Raw genomic sequence first — 13673 nt, forward strand, 5'->3', positions numbered from 1 at the left:
TTTGCATGCGGGGCAGGGGCTGGAGCGTGGTCTGGGCATGGGCGGGGTTAGCCACCCATGCCACATCCACACCTTGACCCCTGCCACGACCCCACCCGACGGAACCACCCGGCCATACTGCATGCCCGTCCATATGGCATATAGACACGGCCTTGTGCAAGAGGGCAGGGCTGGGCGCTGACCTTTGCATGCGGGGCAGGGGCTGGAGCGTGGTCTGGGCATGGGCGGGGTTAGCCACCCATGCCACATCCACACCTTGACCCCTGCCACGACCCCACCCGACGGAAACACCCGGCCATACTGCATGCCCGTCCATATGGCATATAGACACGGCCTTGTGCAAGAGGGCAGGGCTGGGCGCTGACCTTTGCATGCGGGGCAGGGGCTGGAGCGTGGTCTGGGCATGGGCGGGGTTAGCCACCCATGCCACATCCACACCTTGACCCCTGCCACGACCCCACCCGACGGAAACACCCGGCCATACTGCATGCCCGTCCATATGGCATATAGACACGGCCTTGTGCAAGAGGGCAGGGCTGGGCGCTGACCTTTGCATGCGGGGCAGGGGCTGGAGCGTGGTCTGGGCATGGGCGGGGTTAGCCACCCATGCCACATCCACACCTTGACCCCTGCCACGACCCCACCCGACGGAAACACCCGGCCATACTGCATGCCCGTCCATATGGCATATAGACACGGCCTTGTGCAAGAGGGCAGGGCTGGGCGCTGACCTTTGCATGCGGGGCAGGGGCTGGAGCGTGGTCTGGGCATGGGCGGGGTTAGCCACCCATGCCACATCCACACCTTGACCCCTGCCACGACCCCACCCGACGGAAACACCCGGCCATACTGCATGCCCGTCCATATGGCATATAGACACGGCCTTGTGCAAGAGGGCAGGGCTGGGCGCTGACCTTTGCATGCGGGGCAGGGGCTGGAGCGTGGTCTGGGCATGGGCGGGGTTAGCCACCCATGCCACATCCACACCTTGACCCCTGCCACGACCCCACCCGACGGAAACACCCGGCCATACTGCATGCCCGTCCATATGGCATATAGACACGGCCTTGTGCAAGAGGGCAGGTCTGGGCGCTGACCTTTGCATGCGGGGCAGGGGCTGGAGCGTGGTCTGGGCATGGGCGGGGTTAGCCACCCATGCCACATCCACACCTTGACCCCTGCCACGACCCCACCCGACGGAAACACCCGGCCATACTGCATGCCCGTCCATATGGCATATAGACACGGCCTTGTGCAAGAGGGCAGGGCTGGGCGCTGACCTTTGCATGCGGGGCAGGGGCTGGAGCGTGGTCTGGGCATGGGCGGGGTTAGCCACCCATGCCACATCCACACCTTGACCCCTGCCACGACCCCACCCGACGGAAACACCCGGCCATACTGCATGCCCGTCCATATGGCATATAGACACGGCCTTGTGCAAGAGGGCAGGGCTGGGCGCTGACCTTTGCATGCGGGGCAGGGGCTGGAGCGTGGTCTGGGCATGGGCGGGGTTAGCCACCCATGCCACATCCACACCTTGACCCCTGCCACGACCCCACCCGACGGAAACACCCGGCCATACTGCATGCCCGTCCATATGGCATATAGACACGGCCTTGTGCAAGAGGGCAGGGCTGGGCGCTGACCTTTGCATGCGGGGCAGGGGCTGGAGCGTGGTCTGGGCATGGGCGGGGTTAGCCACCCATGCCACATCCACACCTTGACCCCTGCCACGACCCCACCCGACGGAAACACCCGGCCATACTGCATGCCCATCCATATGGCATATAGACACGGCCTTGTGCAAGAGGGCAGGGCTGGGCGCTGACCTTTGCATGCGGGGCAGGGGCTGGAGCGTGGTCTGGGCATAGGCGGGGTTAGCCACCCATGCCACATCCACACCTTGACCCCTGCCACGACCCCACCCGACGGAAACACCCGGCCATACTGCATGCCCGTCCATATGGCATATAGACACGGCCTTGTGCAAGAGGGCAGGTCTGGGCGCTGACCTTTGCATGCGGGGCAGGGGCTGGAGCGTGGTCTGGGCATGGGCGGGGTTAGCCACCCATGCCACATCCACACCTTGACCCCTGCCACGACCCCACCCGACGGAAACACCCGGCCATACTGCATGCCCATCCATATGGCATATAGACACGGCCTTGTGCAAGAGGGCAGGGCTGGGCGCTGACCTTTGCATGCGGGGCAGGGGCTGGAGCGTGGTCTGGGCATGGGCGGGGTTAGCCACCCATGCCACATCCACACCTTGACCCCTGCCACGACCCCACCCGACGGAAACACCCGGCCATACTGCATGCCCGTCCATATGGCATATAGACACGGCCTTGTGCAAGAGGGCAGGGCTGGGCGCTGACCTTTGCATGCGGGGCAGGGGCTGGAGCGTGGTCTGGGCATGGGCGGGGTTAGCCACCCATGCCACATCCACACCTTGACCCCTGCCACGACCCCACCCGACGGAAACACCCGGCCATACTGCATGCCCGTCCATATGGCATATAGACACGGCCTTGTGCAAGAGGGCAGGTCTGGGCGCTGACCTTTGCATGCGGGGCAGGGGCTGGAGCGTGGTCTGGGCATGGGCGGGGTTAGCCACCCATGCCACATCCACACCTTGACCCCTGCCACGACCCCACCCGACGGAAACACCCGGCCATACTGCATGCCCATCCATATGGCATATAGACACGGCCTTGTGCAAGAGGGCAGGGCTGGGCGCTGACCTTTGCATGCGGGGCAGGGGCTGGAGCGTGGTCTGGGCATAGGCGGGGTTAGCCACCCATGCCACATCCACACCTTGACCCCTGCCACGACCCCACCCGACGGAAACACCCGGCCATACTGCATGCCCGTCCATATGGCATATAGACACGGCCTTGTGCAAGAGGGCAGGGCTGGGCGCTGACCTTTGCATGCGGGGCAGGGCCTGGAGCGTGGTCTGGGCATGGGCGGGGTTAGCCACCCATGCCACATCCACACCTTGACCCCTGCCACGACCCCACCCGACGGAAACACCCGGCCATACTGCATGCCCGTCCATATGGCATATAGACACGGCCTTGTGCAAGAGGGCAGGGCTGGGCGCTGACCTTTGCATGCGGGGCAGGGGCTGGAGCGTGGTCTGGGCATGGGCGGGGTTAGCCACCCATGCCACATCCACACCTTGACCCCTGCCACGACCCCACCCGACGGAAACACCCAGCCATACTGCATGCCCGTCCATATGGCATATAGACACGGCCTTGTGCAAGAGGGCAGGTCTGGGCGCTGACCTTTGCATGCGGGGCAGGGGCTGGAGCGTGGTCTGGGCATGGGCGGGGTTAGCCACCCATGCCACATCCACACCTTGACCCCTGCCACGACCCCACCCGACGGAAACACCCGGCCATACTGCATGCCCGTTAATATGGCATATAGACACGGCCTTGTGCAAGAGGGCAGGGCTGGGCGCTGACCTTTGCATGCGGGACAGGGGCTGGAGCGTGGTCTGCGCATGGGCGGGGTTAGCCACCCATGCCACATCCACACCTTGACCCCTGCCACGACCCCACCCGACGGAAACACCCAGCCATACTGCATGCCTGTCCATATGGCATATAGACACGGCCTTGTGCAAGAGGGCAGGGCTGGGCGCTGACCTTTGCATGCGGGGCAGGGGCTGGAGCGTGGTCTGGGCATGGGCGGGGTTAGCCACCCATGCCGCATCCACACCTTGACCCCTGCCACGACCCCACCCGACGGAACCACCCAGCCATACTGCATGCCCGTCCATATGGCATATAGACACGGCCTTGTGCAAGAGGGCAGGGCTGCAGCATGGGCCAGGTGCGGGGTTCCACTGCGTCAGTGGCCACCAGGGGGAGGCCCCCTGGTGGCCACGCTGGCCACTCCTGTAGTGGACGCTGCGGGCGTGGCTACTTTGACCCCATCTGTAGTCACCATAGGCCCCTGGCATGGACGCTCCACACAGCCAGTGGCCACACCGCCCACGCCTGGAGTGCCTGCACGGGCGTTTGCCGCTGCTTCACACTCAGCTGTCGGGCGCCTCAGGGCGCCTGACAGCTCAGGTCGTCGACCGCGCCGTGAGGACACACAGACTGGCTGTGCCACGCCCAAGCCAATGAAACTGGGCTATCGCTCTGTCTGAGCTATCACGGTATGCAGAACGCCCCTCGATAGCTGTTAATGAGTGCTCCTGGTACCAAAGGCCAGGTTTGACCGTGTGTGTTTTGTCGGTGATCGTTAGTTGAGTCGCGCGCGCGATGGCGCGGTGTTTCCGCAGTCGCGGCATTTAGAATGGGGGGGGGCGTGGAGGGGGCGATTGGGCGAATAGGCAGGGACTTGTGTAAAGATGAGCGTCCACTGTATGCGTGGCTACAGTGTCCACAGCCATAGCAGCCCATCAGGGCCACTGCAGTTGTGGCCACCGATCGGCACGGTTAGGTGGTGCATGGTGCAATTAGTGACTCACAGTTCGGCCAAGATCAGTATGGTTGCAGGGGCATAAGGCTCCCTCCCCAGCTAGGGTAGCTGTCGGGAGCGTGTTCTAGTCCAGTAGTGCGGTATGCTGCACAATAGGCACAATACATCACAAATATTGCGGTAGCCAACACTGGCCGTGTGCAGCATGCATCACTACTAACAGGTGCGGTTGGCTTGTGGTCGTCATGTCGGCATGGGGTACAACCGTACTGCATGCTATGCAGCGCACACGTACATGGGGCAGCCACTCACTCGTTGAGCACATAGCGCCTTTCTGCCACTTCCCCCTTGTGTCTTCTTGTCCTTGTAAGCCACTCGGGCCCTGTACGCCCCTAGGTGGCGGACGCATTCGTGCTGTGCCTCTCGGAACTCGATGCATGTTCGCCGTCCGCTGAGGGTGCTCAACTTGGCACAGTCTCTCACGCGCTACTCGGAGGGTTTAAAGCTTCAAGACTCTATCGCCGCAGACAGGAAGCAAGGACTGGTGGGAGACACGCTCGTGCTTTTGCAGGTGGGTGGCGATAGGCATCGTGCCTGCAAGTGAGGCAGCCGACCACCTTTTGTGCCCGCAGCATTTTCCAGTTTACACTCTCGGTAAGAGAGGACGACCAGAGGACTTCAAGCGGCCGCAGAAGGTCAGGTTTGTCAAGAATGCGTTCCCGATTCCCGGGCTCGCCATTTATGTGGCTTCTGCTGACTTTCTCAAACCTTATCGCTTTCCATATACTCGTCTAGGAGCTTGAAGCCGCGGGCGTGGAGGTGTGCGTGGTGCCGCGAGGAGGCGAGGTCACGTACCATGGCCCGGGGCAGCTCGTGGCTTACCCGATTATCGGGGTGCGGGAGGCGGGCCTCGGCGCCCGCGCCTACGTTGAGAGTCTGGAGGACAGTGTAGTGGACTGCCTGGCGGGCTACGGTGTCACGGCGCGGGGGCGCGTGCCCGGAGCAACGGGCGTGTGGGTAGAGGAGCGCAAGGTGGCGGCCATTGGCGTGCGCATCACCTACGGTATCAGGTGGGTGGCTTTATAGGGCTGGGTTCAGGTTGGGGTATAGGTGGCTGAGTTAAGAACGGCACTCGGAGCGGTGCTATCGGGACTGCGTAGGCGGGTGGGCGGGTTGGTTGGTGGGCGGGTGGGCGGGAAGGGCCTGAGCATAGAGGGGCGGCGCGCTGCATCTGGGCCAACCCGTACCGCAGCCGGTATGCCCCTGTAGGCGCTCGCTGTGCCCCCTTGCGCCCAACATGCCTTGTCACGCCTTGCCATAATCTGCGTGTAATTCTCTTATAAGGCTCACACGTGGCATCGCCCCGGGCAAACCTGGTTGCGCGGGCACCGCCTTCACATGCCCTCCCCGCAGCTCCCACGGCCTGGCGCTCAACGTGTGCACCGACCTGGCCGCCTTTGACGCCATCGTGCCCTGCGGCATCCCCGACAAGGAGGTCACATCGCTGGAGCGGGAGCTGCAGCGACAGCTGCGGGGAAGCGGCAAAGAGCAACAGCCGGGGCAGGGGCAGCGGGGGCAGAGGCAGGCGGCTGTAGCAACAGGGTCGGAAGCCTCGGCAGGGGCACTTGAAAGAGGGACGGGAACGGCAAGTGCGCTTGCGGTGGCAGCGGCTGCAGCCGGTGGCGATGGGGGCAGAGAGAGCGGTGGGGCTGCGCTGTTTGGGGCGGTGGTGGAGGACTTCGTGCGCGCTTTTTGCGGGCGCCTGGGCTTCGAACCGCGCGCTGCTTAGCTTAGACTGAAGGCCGGGAAGACCCTGGACGGGTCGTGTGCGGATGCGGCGGCTGTTGCAGGTAATGACGGACCGGAATTGGCGGGGGAATGGAAGATGTATAGAGTACAGATGGACGAGTGTGAGGAACGTTGGATCGGAGAGCTTGACAGTGGCAGCTGGCCGCGGGTGTGTCGAGTAATGGAGAACAAGTAGGCCATACCCGCTACTGCTGTTTGGGGGGCTTGCTGTGACAGGTGCACCCTAGAAAGCTAGGAGCCGAGGACGCCTGGCGGAAAGGCGTGTGAGGACATAAGGGCAGGCAGGCAGGCACCGGGGGAGGGGTGAGGCGCTGCGGCGTTCATGTTATCGTCAAAAGCATCGTCAATAGTATGCGATATCAGTACGGTGCCGGCGCTGTGTGCTATTGCGTTGGAGTGCACAGGGGGAGGAACTTTGGTACTGGCGCTGTGTGTGCCACAACGCTAGCGGCCAACCGCATGCACCGCGGTGCTTAAAGCAGAGGGAAGAAGGGGTAGGTTAAGTGTGGATGCGACGACGCCGCTCACGCACTGCTTGGTTCGCAGCGTTCGTCTACCGTATCTGCATTCTGATTAACAGTGATGATGTACTGCCTGGCGTGTCAAAGCTGCGTTCGTATGGCTGGCGGCTCCACAGGCCCACTGCCCACACCATAATCTTTTTGCAGCCCTGAGCCTTGCGTCTTCCTGTTGTTTCCTTGTGCGTATCCAACCTTAAGGTAAGAGCTAGCTCCTAAGCTCCTTAGGCTCCAACACAAGTGCCCGTATCCTGCAGATGCCCTGAGGCCCGCAGCGTACTATATCACTCAGCGTACCGTAGACCCCCTCCGCACCATCTACGATCGGGACGCCCCCCAAAGCCCACCCAAACCCTCCCAAATGCCTGCAACCCCATCGGAATCCACACCGGAAGCTAGCCCAGCACGGTCCCCTCGGACTCCTCACACCGGCCAGGTACCTCTGCAGACCTGTGATGCTCCCCCCCTGGCGCTGCCTTGCACAGAGTTGCCCACCTTCACGTCATTCGCCTGCAACCCATCATGTCAAGCAAGTAAACGGGTTCATGTCTGGCAGCATGTGCAGGGGGCACCAGAAACTCACCCACCATCGCGCGCTCGACATGGGGTCCGAGGCCCTGCATGAGGGGCCACGACCGCTGGCCGGCACTGTGTGAAGCATACTTACCTGGCCCGCTTCTCGAGGTGGTCACCATGGCCTCGGTTGTGTGGTCGGTCTTCACCTTGCACTTTGTGAGGGCCCTCCGCAGTCGGCCCTTCGGGTGTCCGGCAGGGCTAAATTTTTGTTAGGCTGAGGACCCGCGCTATGCGCGGCCTCGGCTCCCAGTAATGAAGTGCGGTTGTCTGTTGCAGGCGTCATTAATGCTGGAAGCGCCTGTAATTACGACCAACGGACCTGCACCCTGTGCACATGGCTTGACGCCCTGGCATGGCCAAGAACAGGAACAGTTTCCCGGTGATCGCGGGGGCTGCCGGCGTGCACAGGGCACCGCAATTTGTAACCGGCCCCACTGGGCTGAACAGGGAGATCAGCATCAGGCGGCTGGCGCGCGGCGATGGGGTGCAAAGGCTATGGCGCAGTGACGGGGTGTGATGGGGCTGTTGGCGGTACGACCTTGGCTGCAGGGCCAGCCGCCAGTGAGGTCACACGGATACACGTGCATGCGGGGAGGACGGCACCCTGGCCCCCGCCCCACGCCCTGGCCCCATGCGGTACTCATGTGCGGGCTTCAATTGGAAGTCGATGGCGCGTGAAGTCGCTTTGTGCTCAGGCCTTGGGGGGGGGGGCGGGGTAGAAAGCTCAGAATCTTACCCCATGCTCAAAATTGTAGAACTTTAGCAGAGCATTACGCACGTACTTTTAGTTTTGTCAGGGGTGGTCTGATGAGGAAGTTCTGGGCTGCCAAAGCGAGGATGTCGGTCGTCATCCCGGGGGGTCCGCCGGGTTTCGGGAGCCCATTCTGGCGGATTTCGGGAAGCGCGCCACAAGCAGAACAGGGGGACAAACGCGGCACCACGAGGCTCATATGTGCATGTTATGCCGTAATACGCAAAAACAAAGCGTGGGAGGGTTAAGTTGCGCGTCCTGGCGTGGAAATGTCAGCATGCAAATGTCCCCACATTCGACACATGCGCACTGCCACGGCTGGGCTCTCAAGCGCTGGTGCGCATAAATTCATGTCTGACCAGGCTGCCGATGCACACTGCCCATTCGCCACACGGCAGAGAGTTGAGCGCGAGGTGGGTTGGGTCGACGGGTTTTCCATGGATAGGATCCCAGTGACCGACGTCTCAGAACAGGACCGCCGATGGCACAGGAGGAGTCAATTAACACCGCCTCAGTATTAAATGGAGGGGTTTAAACCATTGAACAACAAGGTTTTGTCCGTGGCGGGTGCTGAACAAGGATCGGTCGTCCCCTCAAGGCCCCGCCCAAGGGATTTCGACCTGTATGTGCAATGGCAGGCTAAAACTCCCCGACCTCTGCACCCACGCTCTGCACCTAAGCTGCACCACTCGCCTCCGCTCCCATACCAACACGGCAACACGCGCCGGGCCGCGGGCTCGGCGGTGGTGGTGCGCCGGAGCAGGGCGCATGGCTGGAGCGCTCCCCCCCAACCCCGGTAGACCCCGTGCGGAGGCGACGTGCGGAACCTCACACATCACACTGGTGCTTACACATGGCTTACGTGCGCATATTGTGCAATGGGGTACCCCCCGGCCTCTCCGGCAGCTCTTCCACTCAGTCACGCACATGGAGGTTTCCTGTGTTTTCCGTATCAGCCACCCGTCCGCATCCTCGTCCCACAAACCCGTATCACGTCACGACTCATCACCACCGCCACTGACACCACCGCCGGCACCAGCAAGCTGTCTTGCTGTGCCTCCGTGAGAGGCCATGCGGCCCCATTATGCTTGGCTCTGACGTCTGGCCCCCCCTGAAGATGCCGCGCAATCACACGTCACATGACGAGCCACACCTGCACGCGCACCCTCCCCCGCTACCCTGCCTACACACATACGCACGAGCGTTGGCGTCATGCCTGTCCCGATTCCCTTCTACCTATGAACCCACCCAAAGCAATGTGCCCGTCCCAAACATACAAACACACGTGCACACCAGGTTGGCGCTACTCGCAATTTTCCGCACGTCCCACCAGTCCACCACCAAGCCCAACAGCTCACGTTGAAGGAACTGGAACGAGTCCGTTCGTCCGGAAACCCCCACTGCTAAACCCAAACATTGTGGGGAGCTTATTGGTCATAGTCGCAGGTAGCTGACAGGTAAACCGCCACTCGTGCGACCTGTGATCACGCCCCGCACCATCTACCCCCTGCCGGCGCCACACAGTTGGACCGCCGGCAAACGCCCCTGGCGCCTTTCCGCACCCTAGCTGCGGCCATGGTCGCCGCTGCTATCCACCATTCGCTATTTAGCGCAACCGGCTTAGCGCAGCAGGAACAGCGCCAGGGCCAAGGCCAGGACGACGTTGAGGGCGCTGACGAACACGCTGCCCGCCGAGCCGCCGTCGCCCCCCTGGGTGTTCTTCAGGTAAGCCACGAACTCGTCCATGGACTTGAAGCGGCCGAAGCACGAGTTGTCGCGCCACTGGAAGCCGTCCTCGCTCTCGGCGGTGTTCACACGCTGCGAAAGCCACGAGCGTGGCCAGGGTGGATGGGTGTTGCGGGTCACTAAGTGGAGGACGGCGGTTACACCACAATCAGAGCCGCACATTCAATGCACTGTGAAGCACCTCAGCGTGATTTGCAAGGACACGGCATTCGGGGAACGGCAGCGCGCCCCGACATCAAGCGGATGAGCGTCATCGCAACTCGTGCAAGCCTCACCTGGGCGATGTACAGGACCTCGCAACCCTTCAGGAAAGTCGTCCACGCATCAATGCGGTTCTGCGCAGCCATGAGTCCCAGCGTAAGCCGCACGTCACACGCTAAAGTTCGCCAGGCACGCGCCATGCGCCGACAGATTCCCGATTTACGCACCTGGTCGACCTGGCCCGAGGTGGCATTGTATCCGCTCATGCACCTCCAAACAGTGCTGCTAGGAGCGGTGGTCGAGGGGCAATCGGTCTTCACATAGGTCTCCAGCGCCCGCTTGACTTGCGTCTTGCAAATCAGGTCGTTCGCGTAGAAGGGGTCCTCAACTAGCGTCTGGTACCTAGTTGCGCAACTGGCATCGCGGTTAAGCATGAAGCTCCACGAGTTCTGGTCGATGGCAGCGGTTGTCGTCTGCGCCGAGGCAGCACCGAACGCCGCGAGGGCGAGGACAGCAACGAGCATGGAGTTCATGTTTGCAACTAAGTAAGACGTCTAAGAGAACAGAAAATTATGCAACTTCACGCCTTTTTTTGGGTCAACGTCTCGAAACTGCATGCACGCCGTACGGGCTGTTCCGGGGCGCCAGCTTGCAAGAAATTTGCTGTAACCTAAACTCAAAGCTGTATTATTGTAGGTCTCATCCGCTCAAGAATTTGTGGTGGCACATCGCAAAGACGGGCACGCAAGCGGCACACGCGGCGCGGTCGCTGGCCACGCGTGGCGGGCGGGTCGCCTCCAGTCGCCATCCAGCCAGCAATCACGACCAGGGGCATGCAGGGCACGTCGCAGCTTGCAGCACGCGCATCATACTCACACTACTGGACCGCGCACCCCTTTCCGCGGCCCACCCACATTCGACTTGCCCAGCACCCCAGTGCTGCTGAACCCGATATTCAGACGTCTGACCTGTGGCGGCCGAGTGCGGAGGGCCTTGCAATCGACCGCCTGCTTACGGCCTTGATGAGCTCATGCCTCACGGGCGGGGCACGCTACAAGGCAAGATTACATCGCACGCAAATTCATAAATCGCACGCCGCATGACTCCGACCGCCGCGCGCTGTGCGCAACCTCCCAACCATCCAACCACACCCTGCCGTCATATCATGCACCGGTACCTGCAAAGTGCTAGCGAAGGGCTCGTCCCAACCTGCGTGTCCTCGCGTGTCGCCCACAACTGAGTGAGGTCCCCAGATGACTCCCTGCGGAGCACTACGGCGTGCGGGCCTGCCTCGCGAGCTCCACCGCATGTCACCAGGTCCCGCCTGCCGGGCCCCCAGCAACGCACGCAGCATGTTGCCTCTGGGCAACACCCACGCGTCCACACGAAACACCGAGCCCAGTGCATGCTTGCCTCCACCTCCACTTTATCGTCCTGCTTCTGCATCATGTGCTCCAGTGGGCCGCGCCCTGCCACGTCCTCCAGCTGTGCTGCGCACGCGGCACACACACCGCCGCCCGTGTCTATCCGGCTACGCGCCCTCCTATCCCTCCATGCTTTACCTCCTGCTCCTGCCCTGGGGTATCAGCACCACGCCTCATCAAGTGGGCCTTACTGGTCCTTTTTCTCCTCCGCGGCAGCTGCCGGCAAGGCGCCGCGCTTCACGGCGTCCTCGGGCGGCGGGCTGGAGCTGCGGCCGCGGGGCTTGGCCACCTTGGGCGGCTGCAGCGCGCGCTCCCAGTTCTTGAGGCCCTTCACCTTCTTCGGGCCCTTCAGCAGCTCGGGGTGCTTGCTCTGCGGCGGGCGCGACATGGTGGTGGTGGTGGGGAGTGTACATACAAGCCCAAACTAAGTCACAGGGGGCGGAGACGAGCAAAGGTATGGGTGACAGCTCACTGAGAAGCTGAGAGGGGGAGCGCGGGCGCATTCTGAACACTGCAGTCGGTCAGTCGTGTGGGCGCCTCTGGCTCACAGACCGCCCGGCGCACAGGGCAAGGCGCCCGGCCTCTTTGCCCCACCGCTCTCTGCGGCGCCGCCCAACCTCCACCCCGCCTCCACCAAGGTGCCCGCCCCGCCCCCCCCCCCGGCCCCGCATCCCTTCCTCCCTCCCTCCCTCCCTCCCTCCCTCCCTGCCTGCCTCCCTCCCGCCCTCCCACAGCGCCACGGCGCTCTGGCGCCACGCTCTGGCCCCAAGCGCAGCTGCTCCTCCCCACCACCCACCCACCCACCCCCAGACCCCAATCCCCCCCCCCGCTGCTCCAAGCCCCTGCAGCTCCCCCGCCTGCCCTCGCCGCCGCGCTCACCCGGACCCAGAGGATGTAGGCCGCGCCGCCGGCGATCATGAGCACAAAGGGCGTGGCAAACATGGCGATGACCACGATGCGCTGCTGCGGCGTCATTTGCTCCTGCGGCGGCGTTAGGGGGTTACATTCATGATTAGTTAAGGAAGTGGTAGACGGTCGGGGGTGGGGTCCAGGAGTGATGCGTGGTTACGCGCGAGGCGGCGGCGGTAGTCGGGCGGGCGGCCGTGAAACGGGGTGTGTGTGTGGGGGGGGGGGGGGGCGGCCCATCTTTACGGCCGTAGCGGTCGTATGTAAGCTGCACAAAGCCCTTGCTCCGGCACGCCGCACCTGCTGCAGCGCTCCTCCGCCGCTGTCGTCCCCCAACACCCAAATACCCTGGGTTCACGCCACCCGCCCGCCCCGTTCCCCGCCTGACAGCATCAGGTGAGACGATGGGCCTGTGTGGCTCGCGTAGTCTCGTGACCGTGGAACGGGAACCACACTCCCAACCTCGTAACGAAACAAGTAATGCCCGCTGGCCCCCTCCTCCGCCCGCTCACCACTCGGGGGTCGGTCCACTGGGTGGCGCCGCTCTCCACGTTGTAGAAGAAGGCGCGCTGCGGGGCAGGATGAGGGTTAGGGCAGGGCAGGAGGGGCGAGAAGAGCGGTTTGCAGGCGGTTTGACGGCGGAGGGGGAGGGGTCAGGCCAAACGGCGCGGCGTACGCAGGCCAAACCCCAGGCTGCGATGGGCGCCTGCAAAGCTGTCCGTCACACCGTCGCATGCCCCTGGATTCGACGCAGCGGGCTGACTAGTGCTGCCAGCTGCCAGCGGGAGCGGCTGCGGGCATCCGCGCTGACTCGGGGCAACTCGCCTGTCGACAGTACAGTGGAACCAAACGCGCTTCCTCAGATACCCACAACCCTTTTCACATCCTCAGACTCACTCACCCCCTCGGAAGTCTTGTGCACCGTCCAGTGCTTGCCCTCGTGAATGAATGCCTTGCTGCACATTCCAGCACAACGACCAAAACGAGCATAGATCAGTACACCTAGAGCAAGCTCACAGAGAGCTCTGACATTTAGAGGCAACGCACAGGCGTTCGCTTGAGGGTACCGACCGCCGGTCGCTACTGCCCCCGTGATGCTCGACTCACGTCGGCAGGTTCTTCCTCTTCGGCTTGGCATCCTTGCTATCCGCTGGGGCGCCAGCAGCTAAAAGCGCGCTGCAGGCAATAATCGCCAGCACGAAGACCGCTGCGGCTCTCCGCGATTTCATTCTAGAAGGCTTGTATTTGTCAAGTAGGTATCTAACGTCACGCGTTAGCACTGTACTATGCACAGCTGCA

General features: G+C 62.8%; 3 protein-coding genes across 3 annotated transcripts; 1 reads left to right on the forward strand and 2 right to left on the reverse strand.

The window, feature by feature from the left end:
- Nucleotides 1–4789: 4789 nt before the first annotated feature.
- Nucleotides 4790–7783, forward strand: CHLRE_01g010350v5 (uncharacterized protein). Its single transcript, XM_001689361.2, has 5 exons — nucleotides 4790–5014; nucleotides 5076–5138; nucleotides 5239–5513; nucleotides 5857–6971; nucleotides 7207–7783. The coding sequence occupies exons 1-4, from the start codon at nucleotides 4877–4879 to the stop codon at nucleotides 6230–6232; spliced, it is 852 nt and encodes a 283-aa protein (XP_001689413.1). The 5' UTR covers nucleotides 4790–4876; the 3' UTR covers nucleotides 6233–6971; nucleotides 7207–7783.
- Nucleotides 7784–8932: 1149 nt separating this feature from the next.
- CHLRE_01g010400v5 (uncharacterized protein) lies at nucleotides 8933–10608 on the reverse strand. The gene is made up of 3 exons (XM_001689813.2): nucleotides 10272–10608; nucleotides 10119–10178; nucleotides 8933–9915 (listed from the first exon to the last, which is right to left on the reverse strand). Exons 1-3 carry the CDS (start codon nucleotides 10575–10577, stop codon nucleotides 9718–9720), a joined length of 564 nt encoding a protein of 187 aa, XP_001689865.1. The 5' UTR covers nucleotides 10578–10608; the 3' UTR covers nucleotides 8933–9717.
- Nucleotides 10609–11096: 488 nt separating this feature from the next.
- CHLRE_01g010450v5 (uncharacterized protein) lies at nucleotides 11097–13659 on the reverse strand. The gene is made up of 5 exons (XM_043058287.1): nucleotides 13482–13659; nucleotides 13276–13330; nucleotides 12887–12943; nucleotides 12348–12449; nucleotides 11097–11838 (listed from the first exon to the last, which is right to left on the reverse strand). Exons 1-5 carry the CDS (start codon nucleotides 13601–13603, stop codon nucleotides 11656–11658), a joined length of 519 nt encoding a protein of 172 aa, XP_042928201.1. The 5' UTR covers nucleotides 13604–13659; the 3' UTR covers nucleotides 11097–11655.
- Between the last annotated feature and the right edge of the window lie 14 nt (nucleotides 13660–13673).

The sequence above is a fragment of the Chlamydomonas reinhardtii genome, chromosome 1, assembly GCF_000002595.2.
Source record: "Chlamydomonas reinhardtii strain CC-503 cw92 mt+ chromosome 1, whole genome shotgun sequence".
Taxonomy (NCBI): Eukaryota; Viridiplantae; Chlorophyta; class Chlorophyceae; order Chlamydomonadales; family Chlamydomonadaceae; genus Chlamydomonas; species Chlamydomonas reinhardtii.